The following is a 16177-nucleotide window of genomic DNA, read 5'->3' as shown; positions in this document are numbered from 1 at the left end:
TCAGCCTCCAACATTTCAGGGAAAATAGCCCCAGCATATTCAGCCTCTCCTTATAGCCCAAACCCTCCAACTTCAGTGAAATCCTTTTAAATCTTTTCTGAACCACTTCAAGTGTCTTTACTGACAGCAACATTTCAAAAGTGGCCTAACCAATATCCTATATAGTCACAATATGACATTTCAACACACCTATACTTAATGCATTGACCAATAAGTGCAAGAATACCAAAGTCTTCCTATCTAACTTTGGCTCCACCTTAAAGGAACTCTTTGAACCTGCACCCCAAAGTCTTTGTTCAGCAATGTTCCCCAGGACCTTACCATTAAGTATCAGTTATATAAATAACACCAAAGGATGATGTGACTGCACAAGTGCAGAGATCCAGCAGGATGTTGCCTGGGCCGGAGCGATGGAGTTTTGAAGAAAAAGTAGAGAGGCTGGGTGGGGACCTAATTGAAGTGAACAAAGCTGTAGAGGGCATTGACAGCTTAGATAGGGAGAATCATTTCCCCTTAGTACAGGGATCAATAACGGAGGGGGGGGGGGTGGTTGAGAACACTTTTAAAATAAGTAGTTGGAGGTTTTAAGTGGTTTTGAGGGAAAACAAATTCTTCCAAAAGGAGGTGAGTGACTATCTGAAAGTCACAGCCTAAAAGTGTCAGAGGGAGGGTTCTGGAGTACTGACCACTTACACATGAGCACTATCCCATCACCTCCTTTCCATTTACCCATTGCCATGTAGTTACAAATTTAATTTTAGATGGGTAGCACTAGAGATTTATTTCAAATAAATTTTAAAAATTATCTTATTTATAGATTCAGACTTGAAATTTTGAAAAAGTAAATATTATGTATACATTGTCTATGAATAGGAAGGGAACAGAGGGATGTAAGAGAAGACAGTTTTAATATGGAAGGGCAAAACCTGTCAGCGCATGCTTGGAGGGCTGAAGAGCCTGCTTCTGTGCTGTATTTTTTTTTGTACTGCGCCCTTTTCCATCAGCTCCATCAGAGTAAAATTTTTATTGATTGAGGGCTTTCAATGGCAGGACTTTTACCCAGCAGTCCCCGCGCTGGTAAAGGTCGCTGATTAACATTACAGGCGAGCACTGCGCAGGCGTCGTGCCGTTGCGCTCTTTGGAATGTATCCGCTGCGAGTAATGGCGATGGGGGATGATGCTCTGCTCTTTTGTCACGTTCAAAGTAAAGATTGAAAGTGCGAAGGGAGAGATGGAAACCACGGTGGCTCAGGAGGGGTTTCTAAACACCTCTGGAAGGTGATGAAAACTAAAAATGAATCTGCAGGTGCTGTATTTCCAGATACAGGCCTTTGACCAGGAAGTGGTTCCAGTTTAGTGGGCGCCATCTTATCCGGGATCCGCGCACGCGCGACCAAACGTCACATCGTGAGTGGAGTTCCAACGGTCTCAGCTGGGTCCTAGCGCCAGGCGTATAACCGTAATTAACAATGGGGTTTTCAGCAGCTTCACCCATTCCCAGCCACAGCTGACCTATGCAGCCTCGAGTTGCCATGGGCCTTGGATACATTCAGTTGAGTGGCTGTGGCTGCAACTCCTGATACGTAGGAGAGCTGAACTTCTCGTTTTGTATCACTTCAGCCCTGATTTCTCATCTGTGGCTGCTCAACGTGGAGAAGAGTTGGTGAGTCAGGGAATTCTGGCTAAAACAGCATTCTGTAATACTTGGGTAAACCCATAGGAGTGGGACATGTATTATTACTGAGCATTCTTATTTAAGAAACTGGAACAGTCGTCAGCCCAGCGAGCTTTCTCTATCATTCTGGTAAGATCATGGCTGATCAGATTGTTACTTTAATTCTACTTTCCTGCCTGCCCTCCATGAGAAGTGTCTTCCATGCCCAGCTGTCCCTGGGCACACACTGCTGACCATTACATTTGATACCTTCCACAATGGTAACATGTCAGCATAAGGGGAGGCAATCATCTCGTGGTATTCTCACTGGCCTGTTAATCCAGAGACCCAGGTGTTGTTCTGGGGACCTAGGTTTGAATCTTGCCACGGCAGATGGTGGAAATTGATTTAAATAAATAGCTAGAATTAAGAGTCTAATGATGACCGTGAATCCATTGTCGATTGTTGGAAAAATCATCTGGCTCACTAAAGTTCTTCAGGGATGGAAATTGCCATCCTTACCTGGTCTGGCCTACATGTGACTCGAGGCCCACAACAATGTGGTTGACTCGTAACTGCCGTCTGGGCAATTAGGGATGGGCAATAAGTGTTGGCCTAGCCAGCGGTGCCCTCATCCCAGGAAGGAATATGGAGTAAAAAAAATGTCTCATTGACACTGGGAATTTCCTCATGACTTTGTTCTTTATTTTTGCTTTTATTAGTTTGAGTGGAAAGAACATTCTGTCACAGAAATATTACAGTGTGGAAGGAGACCTTTTGACCAGCCATGTCTGCACTGGCTCTTCACAATATCAATCTGACTGACTGAGAAGCTAGAATTATTTACTCTACATTGCCATCAATGGACTGATCATGATTCTGGCATTGAGGTTGTTGACTTGCTCACCGAGCTGGCTTGTTTTTGTTTTCAAGGTGAGCAAGTCAACAATCTCACCCACGACCTGAGCTACAAATCGTTGCAAAATACTGACATTCTGTATTTCTTTTACAGACGATTGGGAGAAGCTGATTTGTGAATGGCAAATGCAAAGTAAACATCACTAGTCAGGATCTGATTATCATCAGCTTTTCAATGTGGAAATAGAAATGCTTGCCTCTTCTGTCTGTTGGGGAAAACTTCATCGTGAGACACAGAAACACCCAAATGAGAATGTTACCGTGCACTGACTGTGTAAAGAGCTTTAACCAATTACGATGCCTGAATAAGCATTCCACCATTCTCAACCCAGAGAAATTACACGTTTTTTAATGTAAAAGAGGTTTCAGCAAATCATCCAACCTGGAGAGACACAAAGACACCAGCACCATGTACAAACCATGGAAATGTGAGTACTGTGGGAAGAGATTCAGTTGGCCATCCCAGCTGGAAATACATGGACGCACTCACACGGGGGACAGGCCGTTCACCTGCTCCAAGTGTGGAAGAGGATTCAGAGAGTCAACCAACCTGCTTGCTCACCAGCGGGTTCACACTAATGACAGACCTTTTAAATGTTCAGACTGTGGAAAGTGCTACAAATGTTCTGGGGACCTGATGTCCCATAAACGTGTTCACACCAATGAGAAACCTTTCAGGTGTTCTCACTGCAAGACTGGATTCAGAAAATCACCTGAACTCTGTGTACATCAGCGCACCCACACTGGGGAGAGGCCATATACCTGCTCTGCATGCAGGAAGGGATTCATTAATTCATCCAACCTGTTGAGACACCAGCGAGTTCATTCTGCGAAGAGAACTTTTAAATGTTCTGACTGTGAGGAGACTTTTAAAAGTAGCAATAACCTGCTGAGACACCAATGCACTCACACTGGAGAGAAGCCATTCACCTGCTCTGTGTGTAGGAAAGCATTTACACGATCATCGACCCTGGTCACACACCAGCGAATTCACACTGGGGAGCGACCATTCACCTGCTCCATGTGTGTAAAGAAATTCACATGTGCATCTCACCTTCTGAAACACCAACGCACTCATACAGAGGACAGGCCATTTATTTGCTCTGTTTGTGGGAAGGGATTCACTGAGTCATCCAACCTGCTGCAACATCAGCGAGTTCACAACTGACTGGGAGTCAGATTCTGACAGTATCGCTGCTGGTCATTACAGCCAGGACTGAACTAGCAAGTTGATCTTGAGGAGAGCAAGAAGTGCGTTCCAGCCATTTTCTTCCATGGCACAGAAATCCTAGCCCTTGATCAGAAAACCCTTTACAATTGTGTATAAAGTCAGAAATAACAATGATGAAAGCTGGAAATGTGCTGTCAAATCAAAATTGGTGTAGAACGATGACCTTTCCTGGCTGGAAGTTAATGGGCACATTTCTGCTTTCCGTACATTAGTAAACACAAAACTGGAACAAAACCTTCCATTGCTAATATGGCATCTCTCAGCCTTCTCTTTTCCAAGGAAAAGATCTTCAGGCTTTCCTAGTGAGTATAACCTATTCCTTCATGTGATATTTGTGGTTGAACTTTTACTTTCCTAGCCTTTGCGAATTACGACACATTCAGAAATGTTTCAGATCTGAGGGATTCAGATCGGAATATTTATATTTACATCATTCTCTCTGTGTCTGTTGGCTTAACCACTTAACCATAGGAGTTTGCTGTTAGACTGTTGTCGATCAACCAACAAGCATTCATGAGCGAAGCACATTCCACTAAAAAAGAAAACCAATTTTCCTCTTGCATCTTTTAGATCTTCCTGCTGTTTTATCCCGGTAACATTTTAAATCAAACCCATACACCTCAGTGAATAAAGTTTATATTTTTAAAAATGCGGAACTGAATGTCACTGATGCACACAGAGGAAATACAAACATAACTGCTGAGAATGAGAAGAGCTCAGCAAAACAAACACCTGGAAAGTAAGGACATCCCCAACTTGACTGTGAGCACACAGCTCATGAAAGATTAAAAATAGAACAGAATTATTGAATGAAACACCTCCCAGTACTCTGTGTACTTAACTATCTAGTGAACTCTTAATATTTGCGAACTATGCTTAGTCACTTAGAAGTGAAAAGTTTTAAAAGCTCAGTTAATTATCACTAAACAATTGAGTATTAAAACTCTAAGAAATGGGAGAATTTAAGAAATAGCGGAAAACGCCAATTATAATTTATTTTCCCATTAATTTGGAAGGATTGGGAAAGAAATTTTTTTCCAACTCCCATACCAAGTGTTCATGACACTCTTGTTTAGTTGGAGGACTGAGCATGAACAGCCGTTCCTCCAACCTTTTGGGGTGTCTGAGGAGTGGGACTGGATCTGGAGCTCCCCTATTGGCTGAAACTCTGCCTCACTTGGAAACTGTTTGTGATTTTAAACCCTGTGCGGCTGGAGCAGACATTTCAAAGCTTTGTTTACACTTTAAACCAGGCAGATTGCCTGTGATTGGCATTGACCTGAAAAATTAACCACCTAATGGCTGATGCCTATATTTTTTTGAGTTGAAACAGGTACGGCATCTGTATATGTTTTGCCTGTCAACAAATAACAGGGTCTTGTGTACTAACACACATGGATTCCAGTGCATGCAAATGGACCACACTGTGAGCTGGACTGACAACTCTAAATTGATTGTCAGTGTAATTCTTAGCAATTAGCAACTGTAATTCATAACTATGAAATACTTTGAAAATGTTGTCAAATTGCAGAATTACATCTAATGCTGTCATTTGCATTTTACAAGCATGGACTAGTTGAGTATGGTCAGTACCTTGCCATTGCAAACATTCAAAAGGAAATGCTGTTTGATACGATCAGCCAGTCTTTGGGATTATGGCAGACATGCCTAGCATCACACATATCCCATATTACACATTTATGTGATTGGCAGAACATTTTTTGGTTGGACAGCAGCATTCCAGTACTGTTGAACACCAATCCTGTAATTCTGAATGGCAGTAGCAGTTTGAATCAGCTGGTTTCATTTAATGCTCAAAAATTTAAGATACCTTGCCATTTCAGAGTAATCTGAGGTACACAGGGCACTTCTGAGTTTGGAATGTGATAGCTTCTCGTTTGTCATTTGGTGTAAGTTTGGAAAGAGATTCACTCACTCATCCAATCTGCTAAGATACCAGCCAATTCACAAGTTACTTGCGTGACAGAGATTTGCTGCTAAGCACATTTGGAGATGAACAGTGTTCATTGAGGTCTGTTTCTGATAATATTGGATAATTCTCATCCCAGTTATAGGGATTAATATCCTCAATAAAAGTCAAATCATTCAAATATGTTAAACATACAGTGTGTTTAAACTGCTACTACAATTGTAGTACAATTGATTTGCTGTCAACACAAGGCCTATCTGCTCTAGTAGTGCAAGAAGTGATTGGGAAAGGTTTTCCAGTTGGTTACTTTTCAGACCTAGTCAACCCCATAGATTGACAAATACCTCCGTGTACTCAACATATGTTCAGTATTCACTGTTTATTTCAGGACAGAGTACCTCAAAGTTTAATTCAGTAAATCTTCACATCCCATATCCTGCCATGACATTATTAACGTGGGGCCAAGTTAACTCAGAAATAATGCAACAGCGGAAGAAATGCAACATTTGTACATCTCTAAACACTTAAACTCCAGTCAGATGGTTGACAGGGAGCTGTTGATATGGTCAAGATCACTGTCTTGCCTGCCGCGCTCATCATCAAGCTCTCCACTCCTGTTCACTCTCTTGTCACTGCTCAAGACAATTTGGCCAAATCAGATTGTTCCCATGACTGGGATCCCACTCCCTTTCGCTACTCATCAGACTCAGGATCATCAGATCTGTTTCTTCAACCCTCCAAAAAACCTCCGCATGGTCCCTGGTACAGGCAGTGGAAAAGATTGTGTTACACATTTTAATACACCAGGGACAACCACCCAATCCTTATATTATTTATGGACGGTAAAGTAACATTTAAACCATTAAAAGGAGCTCACCGGTGAGACCAAACAGGAAAGTCCACATGATAAAATTAAAGATCAAAGTACAGGGGATCTAGGATAACTTGATAAGTTGGATACAAAATTGGCTGACTGATGAGACAGTGGGTGATGGGAGGAGGCTGTTTGTGTGACTGGAGGCCAGTGTCCAGTGGTGTACCATTGGGATTAATGCTAGGTCCCTTGCATAATCTTAGCCCGCCTCATTTCCAAAAACCAAGTCTAGTCGTACATCCTTTCTCGCTGGACTGAAAACATATTTTGGATTAAAATCCTCATTTACAGCATTGTGGGTGTCTCCAAACCAAACGCACACAAGCTCACTGCCACCATGTCAAGGTCATTTGAGGACAGGCAGCAAAACTTAGCCCAGTTAATAAAGTGCAAATCCATGAATGAATAAAACAATGCTGTTGAACAGTTCCCTGAAAATATTTAGGAATTCTTGTCATTTACACTTATTTCCGTACTATTTGGTTCTAAGTTACATTGATTGCCATCCCAATTCACTCTCACATCATAGCTAACGATCTCACCAATGGGAATATCTTTACCCACCATCCCGTGCAGTAGTGAATGTCTCATCCTCACCTTAGCAAGTTTCTTCTTCCTTGGAATGAATTTCTGCAGTGTCTCTTGAATTATCCCAAGAAACCTGTGCCATTATGCTCCATTGGTTCCCTTTCATCAAGAATGTGTTACTTCCTGAAAGAATGACAATAAATTGTTTAAAGTTGATTTCTTACCGAACCACGGACTGCTCACCTTAAAATTTGCTTCATGCCCTGCTAAGTCATCTTTGATCATAACATCCATCACAGGGAATACGTTATAAGTTAATTGGTGCGCAGTTACCTGCATTCTATGTCTATACCCATTTGAATAAAGGATTTAAATTTCTTTGTTTCCCAATCTCTGAATCTTCCCCAAATCTAGGGAATTTTCAAATCCAAAACCAAAACCAACACATCAACTCTCTGGTCATTTCCTTTAAATTCCAGGATACTGTCCATCAGGACGCAGCGTGTCTCAGCATGTAGTTCCGACAATTCACTCAATATGTTTCTCTGGTGATTGTAATTTTCTTCAGTTCCTCCATTTCCTGATTAATTCCTGCTTATTGAATAAGTCCAATGAAAAATACCCGTTCAATTCACCTGCCATCTGTTTGTTTTCTATTAGTAATTCGTCAGACTTTTCTCCTTTAGTACAGATGCTTCCTTTATGAACTTTGTTTTAAATATGCAGGGAAACTGCTAAACTGTCTTCGTATTTTGGCTAACTTTGTCTCCTACTTTTTTTTTCTCTCCTTATTAATCTTGTAGTCATTCTTTGCCATTTTATACCTTCTGCTTTGTCTAATCTGCCACCCATACTTCAGCAATTGTATGCTTCTTCTTTGTAGTTGACATCATCTTAAATGCATTTTATAGTTACCCACAGATGATGTAATATTTCCTCCATTTTTTCCCAGTTTCCAATCCTCCAATGTCATGAATCCTTCAATATCCTGCTCCAAATCCATGTCATCCTGTCACCATATCTGTGTGATGATTACTGGAGCATACTTATTGACTTGGAACTTTTCTTTCTCACTCAAATGTATCTGATGGGTGTATACTGATGTATCCCCTTAATTATTTGCCATTGTATCTCAACCGACCTCTGAAGCTAAATTGCCACTTCACTCTAGCTCTGATTTCACACCCACATGACTGCCCTAATTTAAGTTTAAAATAATAGTCTGATACCCACTCCTGTCCCCGAAAATGGTTGTAAAATTCCATCAGATTAGGGTCACTGCTACCTCTGAGTGCCTTCACTGTGAGGTTGTTAATTAAACCTCTGTCATTGCACAACATCAAGTCCAGTACAACTGGCTCTCTGGTCAGCTTTAGAATATGCTGTTCAAAGCGACTATTTTGAGAACATTTTATGAACTCTTCATCAAGGCTACATTGGCGCATCTGATTTTTCCAGTTTAGGTGCAGTTTAAATTCCTCATTTCCCACCATGCTGGTGCTGGTGCTGGTGCTGGTGCAAGTCCCACACAGCCCTGAACCCACTTGTTCTCACCAGCCTGTGATGCACACATTCATTTCTCTAATCTGATTTGAATGTTTGGGGATGGGGGAGGTTATGAGAGCCACATGCAGTCCCAGAATTCCCTGCATCTTGTTACAGAATCGAAGGACAGAATTTGATCCCCAGTGTCTGTGCATGAGCACCACATCGTGTCCCAATCCCTCATCGTTTTCATTCACGTAATTGTCCAATTCTCTTCTAAAGGGGCTGAATGAACCTGACAATGCATTCTCCCACTTGCAATGGGAAAGGTGTTTCACCCTCCTCATATGAGAATTCCTTTGTTAGTCTCATTGAACTGGTATCCTCTGCTTCTGATTTCACCAACACAGTCAACAATGTCTCACTATCGACTCTGTTCTGATATCTCAGGATTCTGCACACACAAATCAGATCTCAAGTTAACTTCCCTTCTCCAAGGAGAAAAGCCTCATGCCACCAATAAAAGCAAAATGTTGCAGACGTTGCATAATTGGAAACAAAGAATACAGTACTACATTCTCAGGGTTTGAAATGTTAACTATTCTTCCTCACCAGATGCTACCAGACCTGCTGTGTTTGTCCGATTTCTGTTTTAGTTTAAAATTTCCAATGTTCACAGGGGTTTGTTTTATTGAAATGAAATCTCCATAGTGCTTTGATTATCTACAGTTCTTTTGTACCAGTGCACCAGTCTTCCTTCTATCCAGTTGCTGCATCCTTTATTTTCATTTCAAATTCATTGTAACTTGTGATATTTAACACCCAGTTATGGCCACCTTCTGGCCAGACTGCCTGTGATGTCACTGTCAAACCATCGAAGCTGCATTTTGCGCTTCAACTTCAGTCCATTTGTGTATCTGACTCTATGACAGTCCATAAACCTCACTCTCTCAGGTCTGAGACCTTCCCTTGTTCTTGTTTGCAAATACTACCTTTTTCACACTGTTTGAATTCTCACATTTCTTATGTGTGCCAATCATCTAAATCCTGTACCATCACTTTGGGTGTGATAACATACTGGCTGTGTGTTAGAAGGATTTCCTCATGCTGAGGAAATACTACATTCTTTTTAGTTCCAACAAGAATTGACTGAGAAAGAGAGAGAAAAGAACATCTCCAGTGACATAAAATCAGGTGAGATGAAATATCGCCATACATTCATTTCTCCACATATGTGTCTGTGTGAGATAGTAACAGTATCTGCCAGATTTGCTGCTTCACTGGTCATGAACACTTGGTGCTTATCAAAATAAGTTTATAAATTTGAAAGGCTGCTATTTGAATTATTTCATGATGGTAATTTCCCATAACTTCTCAAAATGTTTCTCTAACTTCAACTAAAGCTGAGTTTCCTGACATACGCAATGCAGAAAGCTCTACTCGTGCAGACTTTGTGAAAACCCTACTAGTTACAAAACAAAATGCGGTGGGGCCCAAGTAAGCTTGAAGATTAACAACCGGTTGGTAAGAATTCATTGGCAGTACAAGCTGGTGTACTGCACGTGTGTGTTTTGCGCATGTACACTAATGGAGGTTTCAGGGGGGTATCAGTAAATGTCACCCTCAATTCATAAGCTTTAGAGATGAGCAGATAAGCATTCATTGTTGTCACTTAGAAAATTTCCTACATTGCAGACTGTTCTCCTGGGAAGCTGGTGTATACTGTCATAGCGTGCCAAAATACTTTGTAACATGGGAGTCCAAATCACTTTTAGTCATTTAATCTGTGCAACTACCTTCTTAAATGAGGTAAAGCATGTCTTGGCTCCATCCTTGTTAATTTAGATACAAAGCATAGATTCTTGGGTATATCAATTCCCTCAATGGAATCATTATTACCCTTCAGGGTATTACCTGTTTCTTACTTCTCTATTCTCACCTTTTCCTTGACAAACTCATGTTCTCCAATTCTTTATCTCTTTGGAGTTTGATTTTTAAAATCCACCTCCTTTTGCATTTCTCCTTGCTTTTCTGTCTCCATTATTCCCTGTTCACTTTGCCTTCTAATTTCATTACTCTCTATTTTTCATTTTCTATAATTTCAGGTATTTATATTTTTCTCAAAGTCCTGTCTCTTTTCATTTATAACTATATATCAGCCAATTCCAACTGTGATATCCTGCTTCAAAGTTTCCTTTCTTCCAACTCTAAATGTTGTAAAATGACTTGAAGTTTCTCATCCTCACAAGATCCTACTTGTACTTCTACCTTCAATTTATTTGCTAATTCTCTCGGTTTAGTTTTCAAAGATTTTAGATTGATCAGTGAATTATCTTTCACTTCCGGAAAACTCTTAGCCACATCTAAACCATTGTTAGGTTTTGTGCAACGAACATGCCCACTACACTCTGCTTTATGCCCTGGAACTATTCTGTAGCTGTTATTTGGACAAGAAAGACACAGATCGTTTTTAGAGCTAAGGAACTCCAAAATCCCATCAAGAGACCCCATGACCCTCCACATGTTATGATCCCAGCTGAAGTCATTGTTAGACAAGCCAGGCAGAAATCTAATAGATTAACAATGTTATCTCTCACTAAAACATAAGCATATAGTGCTGCAGATTTTGCTTTAACAATTAAATAGAAACTAACTAGCAAAAGAGATGAATATTAAAATAGAATAAAACAAACCATTTACTTATAGTACAATTTGAAAAAAATTATTTTTAAAAACACAGTAAACATATAACTACACAAATTGCAAAAACCCAGTCATAAATTAAAAAGAAACAAAATAGCTTTTGTACATTACCCAATACAGCACTCATTGAAACATAGTAACTGGGAGCAGGAATAGACCATTCAGCATTTGAGCCTGCCTTGCCATTCATTGTGATCGTGACTGATCCTCATCTCAGTACACCATTCCTGCTTTTGCCCTGCACTTCTTGACACCTTTAAAATCTAAAAAAAATCCATCTGCTTGTTGAATATGTTCAGACTTGGCTTCACAGCCTTCTACGGGAGAAAATTCTACAGGTTCACTACCCTTTCAATGAATAAGTGTTTTTCATTTCAGTCCTAAATGGCCTAGCCTGTATCCAAGAGTTATGAAGTACTCACACCAGAGCCTCTGTGTCTGCACCTTTGCAGGTTTAACACACTTTTGGCTTTAATGCTTTAATGCTAGAGCTTCTCCCTGGAGCTATTATATACTCGAGCTTAAATATGCTCAGCAGCTTTAAGGTTTAGTTACAACATGTCTGGTGTGGGGCAAACTCTAACTCCTCATTCTAAGGTTATCTAGTTCACGATATCTCCTTCACTATTTAGAGAACTGAACTGCAGGGAATTCCTATTCCAATAACCTCAGAAGTCCACTCAAAACTCAAAGTGAAAGTGAATTTGCTCAACTGTTTAAAAGAAAGTTTTGTAAATATCAAACCTTGAGGCCCCATTATTTTCCTTATCGGGTTAGAAGATAATCTAAGAAGAACAAAAAATCCGTTAGTGGTGCTCGCAAAGATATCCAATTTACAGCCAGGCCTCAAAAACCTGTTTTAAAATAAACTGCTGTGGCTACAGTAATACGAGATAATTATTAATTTCAGATGCACAGGAAACACACTGCTTACTAACCAAAATCCAAAGAAAAATTGCAATAAATGGAACTTGAGGAGATCTGTCTAATCCAAGTTCCCCACTGAGAAGGCGATAGTTTTCCTGTTGTTGAACTGTTGCAGACAAGGTGGTGAAGGTACAACCATAAGCTTTCTGATAAAGATTTATAGAATCTTCATCAGCAACAATTCAGGAACAGCAACTTATGTCCAAATCAGAATGTGACTTGAAGGGAATTTGGAGATAATGTTTACACAGACCTGCTGCTCTTGGCTTTCCAACTTGTGGAGGTGACAGTTTCCATCAAACATCACATTGAGATGCAAGTGTAGAAATCCTTCCTTGCTAACTTCCCAACTTCTCTTGTGTTGGCCAAAACCTGGTGGTAGGTTGCATTTCCTGATGGACTCTTATGTAAGTTGGTAAAATCTGGCAGCTTTCAGACTCTCCCTTTCACCTGCTGACCCCATGAAAGAGCAGCTTTATTCAGCTCAATTTCACAATCTTGCTTTGAATTTTTGTTTAAAAACCAGAAGTTGCTGGAAAGGCTCAGCAAATCTGACAACTTCTGTGAAGAAAAATCAAAGTTAACATTTCAGGTCTGGTGACCCGGATGTTCAGAGGAAGGGTCACTGGACCCAAAACATTAACTTTGATTTATCTTCACAGACGCTGCCAGACTTGCTGACCTTTCCCAGCAACTTCCAGTTTTGTTCCTGATTTACAGCATCCACAGTTCTTTCAGTTTTTATTTTGTATTTTTGTTGTTTCTCTCTCTCTCTCCCTCTCTCTCTCATTCCCTTTTTTCAATTTGTTTCAGCAGATATTGGATGGAGAATATGTACAAGTGGAAAACTCAAATATCACATCAGGATCTGACAGTGATGCTTGATTCCTGGAAACAGAAAGCACCCCATTCACAGAGTGAAGAAACTGCAGCACGTTGTGGATGTGGATGAGGCTGCAGTTGATCATCTGGATTGCAAAAACACAAGCAGAGTCACATTGGGGAGAAACCATATAAATGTAGGGACTGTGAGAATGTATTCAATTATTCATATGAGCTGGAATATCATTGACGCAGTCATCCAGCAGAGAGGTTGATCTGTTGCAGTGAATGTGGTGAAGCATTTTTTCATTCATCCACCTTGCTGATGGCCTAGCAGGTTCACACTGGAGAGAGGCCATTTAACTTTTCTGTGTGTGGGAAGAGGTACATATTTTTATTTGCAAAATTGAGACAGTGTCATTGCTGTGACTGGGATAAGAGCTTTAAATGTCCGTGTGGACTGAGGGAGAACCAGCACATTCCCATTGGATACTCCCCATTCCAAAGCTCTTACTGCAGCAAGAAATTCAGGCGATCATCCAGCCTGTCGATACATCAGTGAATTCACACTGGGGGGAGAGCTTTCACATGCTCTTGTGTGTGGGAAGGGATTCATTAATTCGTCCAAGCTGCTAGTACACCAGTATCTACGCTGGCGAGAAATCTTTCCAATGCCTAGGTTCAGGAACAATCAAAAGGAAATTGGACAAGTGCTTGAAAGAAAATAGTTTCAGGCTGATTGAGGAGGCAGCGGCGGAGAGGGTGAAGTTTGAAACCCAGTCATGTCACTGCAGACAGGTCGCCATGTCAACACTGACAAACATTCCGTTCCACATTGTTTCACACAAGTGGCTAGAATGTCAAAGTAAAATCTTAAATAATGGGGAAGGTTATTATCTGAAATGTGCAGCCAGAGAGGGTGGTAGAGGCAGATTTACTGGAGATTTACAAGAGGAGATTGCCACTGGATGAATTTCTCAGTCAGGTGGTCACCCAAATGTTACAGGAAGTAGCTGAAGGATTGACAATTGCTGATTTGAGACTCAGGCACCAGCACCAGCACCACCATCAGCTTCCATCCCCCACTCCCTCAATAATAAACCCTCCAGTGCAGACTGTTAACTGGTATCAATTTCCCTCTGCATCTTACAATTGGGGCACTGTCGAATGGAGGTTAGTGCTTGTTCAGCAATTCCCTGTAACTACCGCAGTGCAAGTTCTGTTCTGCAGCCTCTGAGCTGAATGGCTTGAAAAACTTCCTGTTGCCCTGCCCTTACTTGGCCTGTTTGGGCCCACGACCTTCTGGAAAGTTGCTCAGTGGCAAAGTGTGAAAATTTTGCCCACTTGAATTGAGTTTTGTGTCCTACAGAAAGGAGACTGGAGGCGTGGTGTCATGATGCAATGATAAACAGCCTCGCTCTCCATGTCAGCAAAACAAAAGAACTAAGCATTGACTTCAGGAAGAATGGAGGAGAACACATTCCCATCTCAGCCAACAGAGCAGAAATTGAGAGTTAAGTTTCTAGGAGTGATGATAATCAACAAACTGGTCTGGACTTACCAGTTAGACATGACAGTCAAGAAGGCACAATGACGGCTCTTCTTCTGCAGGCAGCATAGGAAATTTGCCAAGGTCATAAGGACCATCACCAACTTTTACAGATGCACCATTGAAAGCATACTGCCCAGGTTCAAAATGCCCTGGTACGGCAACTGCTCTGCCCACGACTGTACAAACTGTAGAAGACGGTGTGCGCAGGCCACACCATCATGGAAGCCAACCTTCCACCCATGGACTACATGCCTACAAAGAAAGGCTACCAACATCATAAAAGACCCCTCCCACTGTGTAATGCTCTCCCACAACCTCTTCCATCAGGCAGAAGATACAGTAGCTTGAACACACGCACCAGCAGGTTCAAGAACAGCTTCTTTCCAGACATTATTAGACTGATGAATGGACTATCTAACTTCAAATCATGTTAAAATGTTGATCTTGCTCTGCACATCTCCTGTGTGACGTAAGCTACACACCTCACTCTGTGCCAGCATCCTATGACCTGTATATCCTTGCTTACTATGGTTTGCCTGTAGTAGTCACAAGACAAAGTTTTACACCGTACACATGGCAGTAAATAAATAAGGTCAAATCTCGAGGTGTTCTCTCGTCTAGACAGGGCTGTCCTCACCACAGTCCTCCCTCCAGTCTGATTGCTAGGTTTCACCTCTGAGCCCTTCACTTACTGCTGTCCTGCTGCTGATCTTCACCTCAGGCATTTTCTTGCTACTAACCACCATTTCTCTAGGTGTAGTCACTGTGTGCCTCAAAGTCTGAATATCAGTTTCTGAGACCCTTGGACAGACTGGACAGGACGTAATACCATTTCAGACAAGCGCCATTGTTTACGAAAGCCCATGTGCAGAGCCATCTGATGGGCCGAATAGTCTACTCCCGTGTTGCTATGACTTGTAATTCTTTTAATGTATATTTCTTTATTCTGGTATTTTAACAAAATAAAACAGAGAAATCCTAGAAAGATACTAGAAGTCCTTGCTCACCTGGCAGATGAAATGACAATTGTATCATCGTGTCTGAGGTTAACATTCTCCTCCAGCTATTTTAATGCAGACTTTGAACAACTTATTTCAACAGGTCTGTTTTAAAAGTTAGCACCAGGCATGGTTACATTGTGATGGCAAAAGTCAATTTCAGATTAGAAATTTCAACCTGTTTACTTTCATTCTGGAACAGTTCACAGTTTGACACCAGTATCTGAACTGACACACATTTCTGGGATTCAGTAACGTTGTTCCTGACTCGAAACAGACTTATAAAGTGGCTTCTGTTCTGTGTCTAGGAGTTGGAACCATTAAAAAGTACCGCTGGAAAACATTTCCAGCACACCTCACTGTTAACCCACGTGGGGAATTTTCTGTGAGAACAGAAAGATGGGAAAGAGCAATGTGCTATTTGCCTCTCTCAGTGTGACCCCGAGGAGTGTGTCCAGGCTAAGGTTCTGTTCCGACCAATGATCCCTCTCCAGATTATCCTTTGAGCTCCAGCAGATGATGTTAAACACTGAGATGGGAAAGAATATCAACAAC

At 41.2% G+C, this 16177-nt stretch overlaps 1 protein-coding gene across 3 annotated transcripts; it reads left to right on the top strand.

Moving 5' to 3' along the window:
* Nucleotides 1-1124: 1124 nt before the first annotated feature.
* LOC132208620 (zinc finger protein 436-like) lies at nt 1125-15609 on the top strand. Of its 3 annotated transcripts, none has more exons than XR_009444762.1 (3): nt 1125-1278; nt 2667-4105; nt 13067-15609. XR_009444762.1 is itself a non-coding variant. In XM_059644082.1 (2 exons), exon 2 carries the CDS (start codon nt 2982-2984, stop codon nt 3738-3740), a length of 759 nt encoding a protein of 252 aa, XP_059500065.1. In that variant the 5' UTR covers nt 1125-1663; nt 2667-2981; the 3' UTR covers nt 3741-5894. The 3 variants fall into 3 exon arrangements, 1 of the variants encoding a protein (XP_059500065.1); XR_009444761.1 differs by having other exon boundaries at nt 1125-1663; XM_059644082.1 differs by lacking the exon at nt 13067-15609 and having other exon boundaries at nt 1125-1663; nt 2667-5894.
* The last annotated feature ends 568 nt before the right edge of the window (nt 15610-16177 follow it).

Source organism: Stegostoma tigrinum, unplaced genomic scaffold (assembly GCF_030684315.1).
Source record: "Stegostoma tigrinum isolate sSteTig4 unplaced genomic scaffold, sSteTig4.hap1 scaffold_49, whole genome shotgun sequence".
NCBI classification, from domain to species: Eukaryota; Metazoa; Chordata; class Chondrichthyes; order Orectolobiformes; family Stegostomatidae; genus Stegostoma; species Stegostoma tigrinum.
The sequence above is the reverse complement of the archived record's forward strand: the minus strand, read 5'-3'. Positions and strand labels throughout refer to the sequence as shown.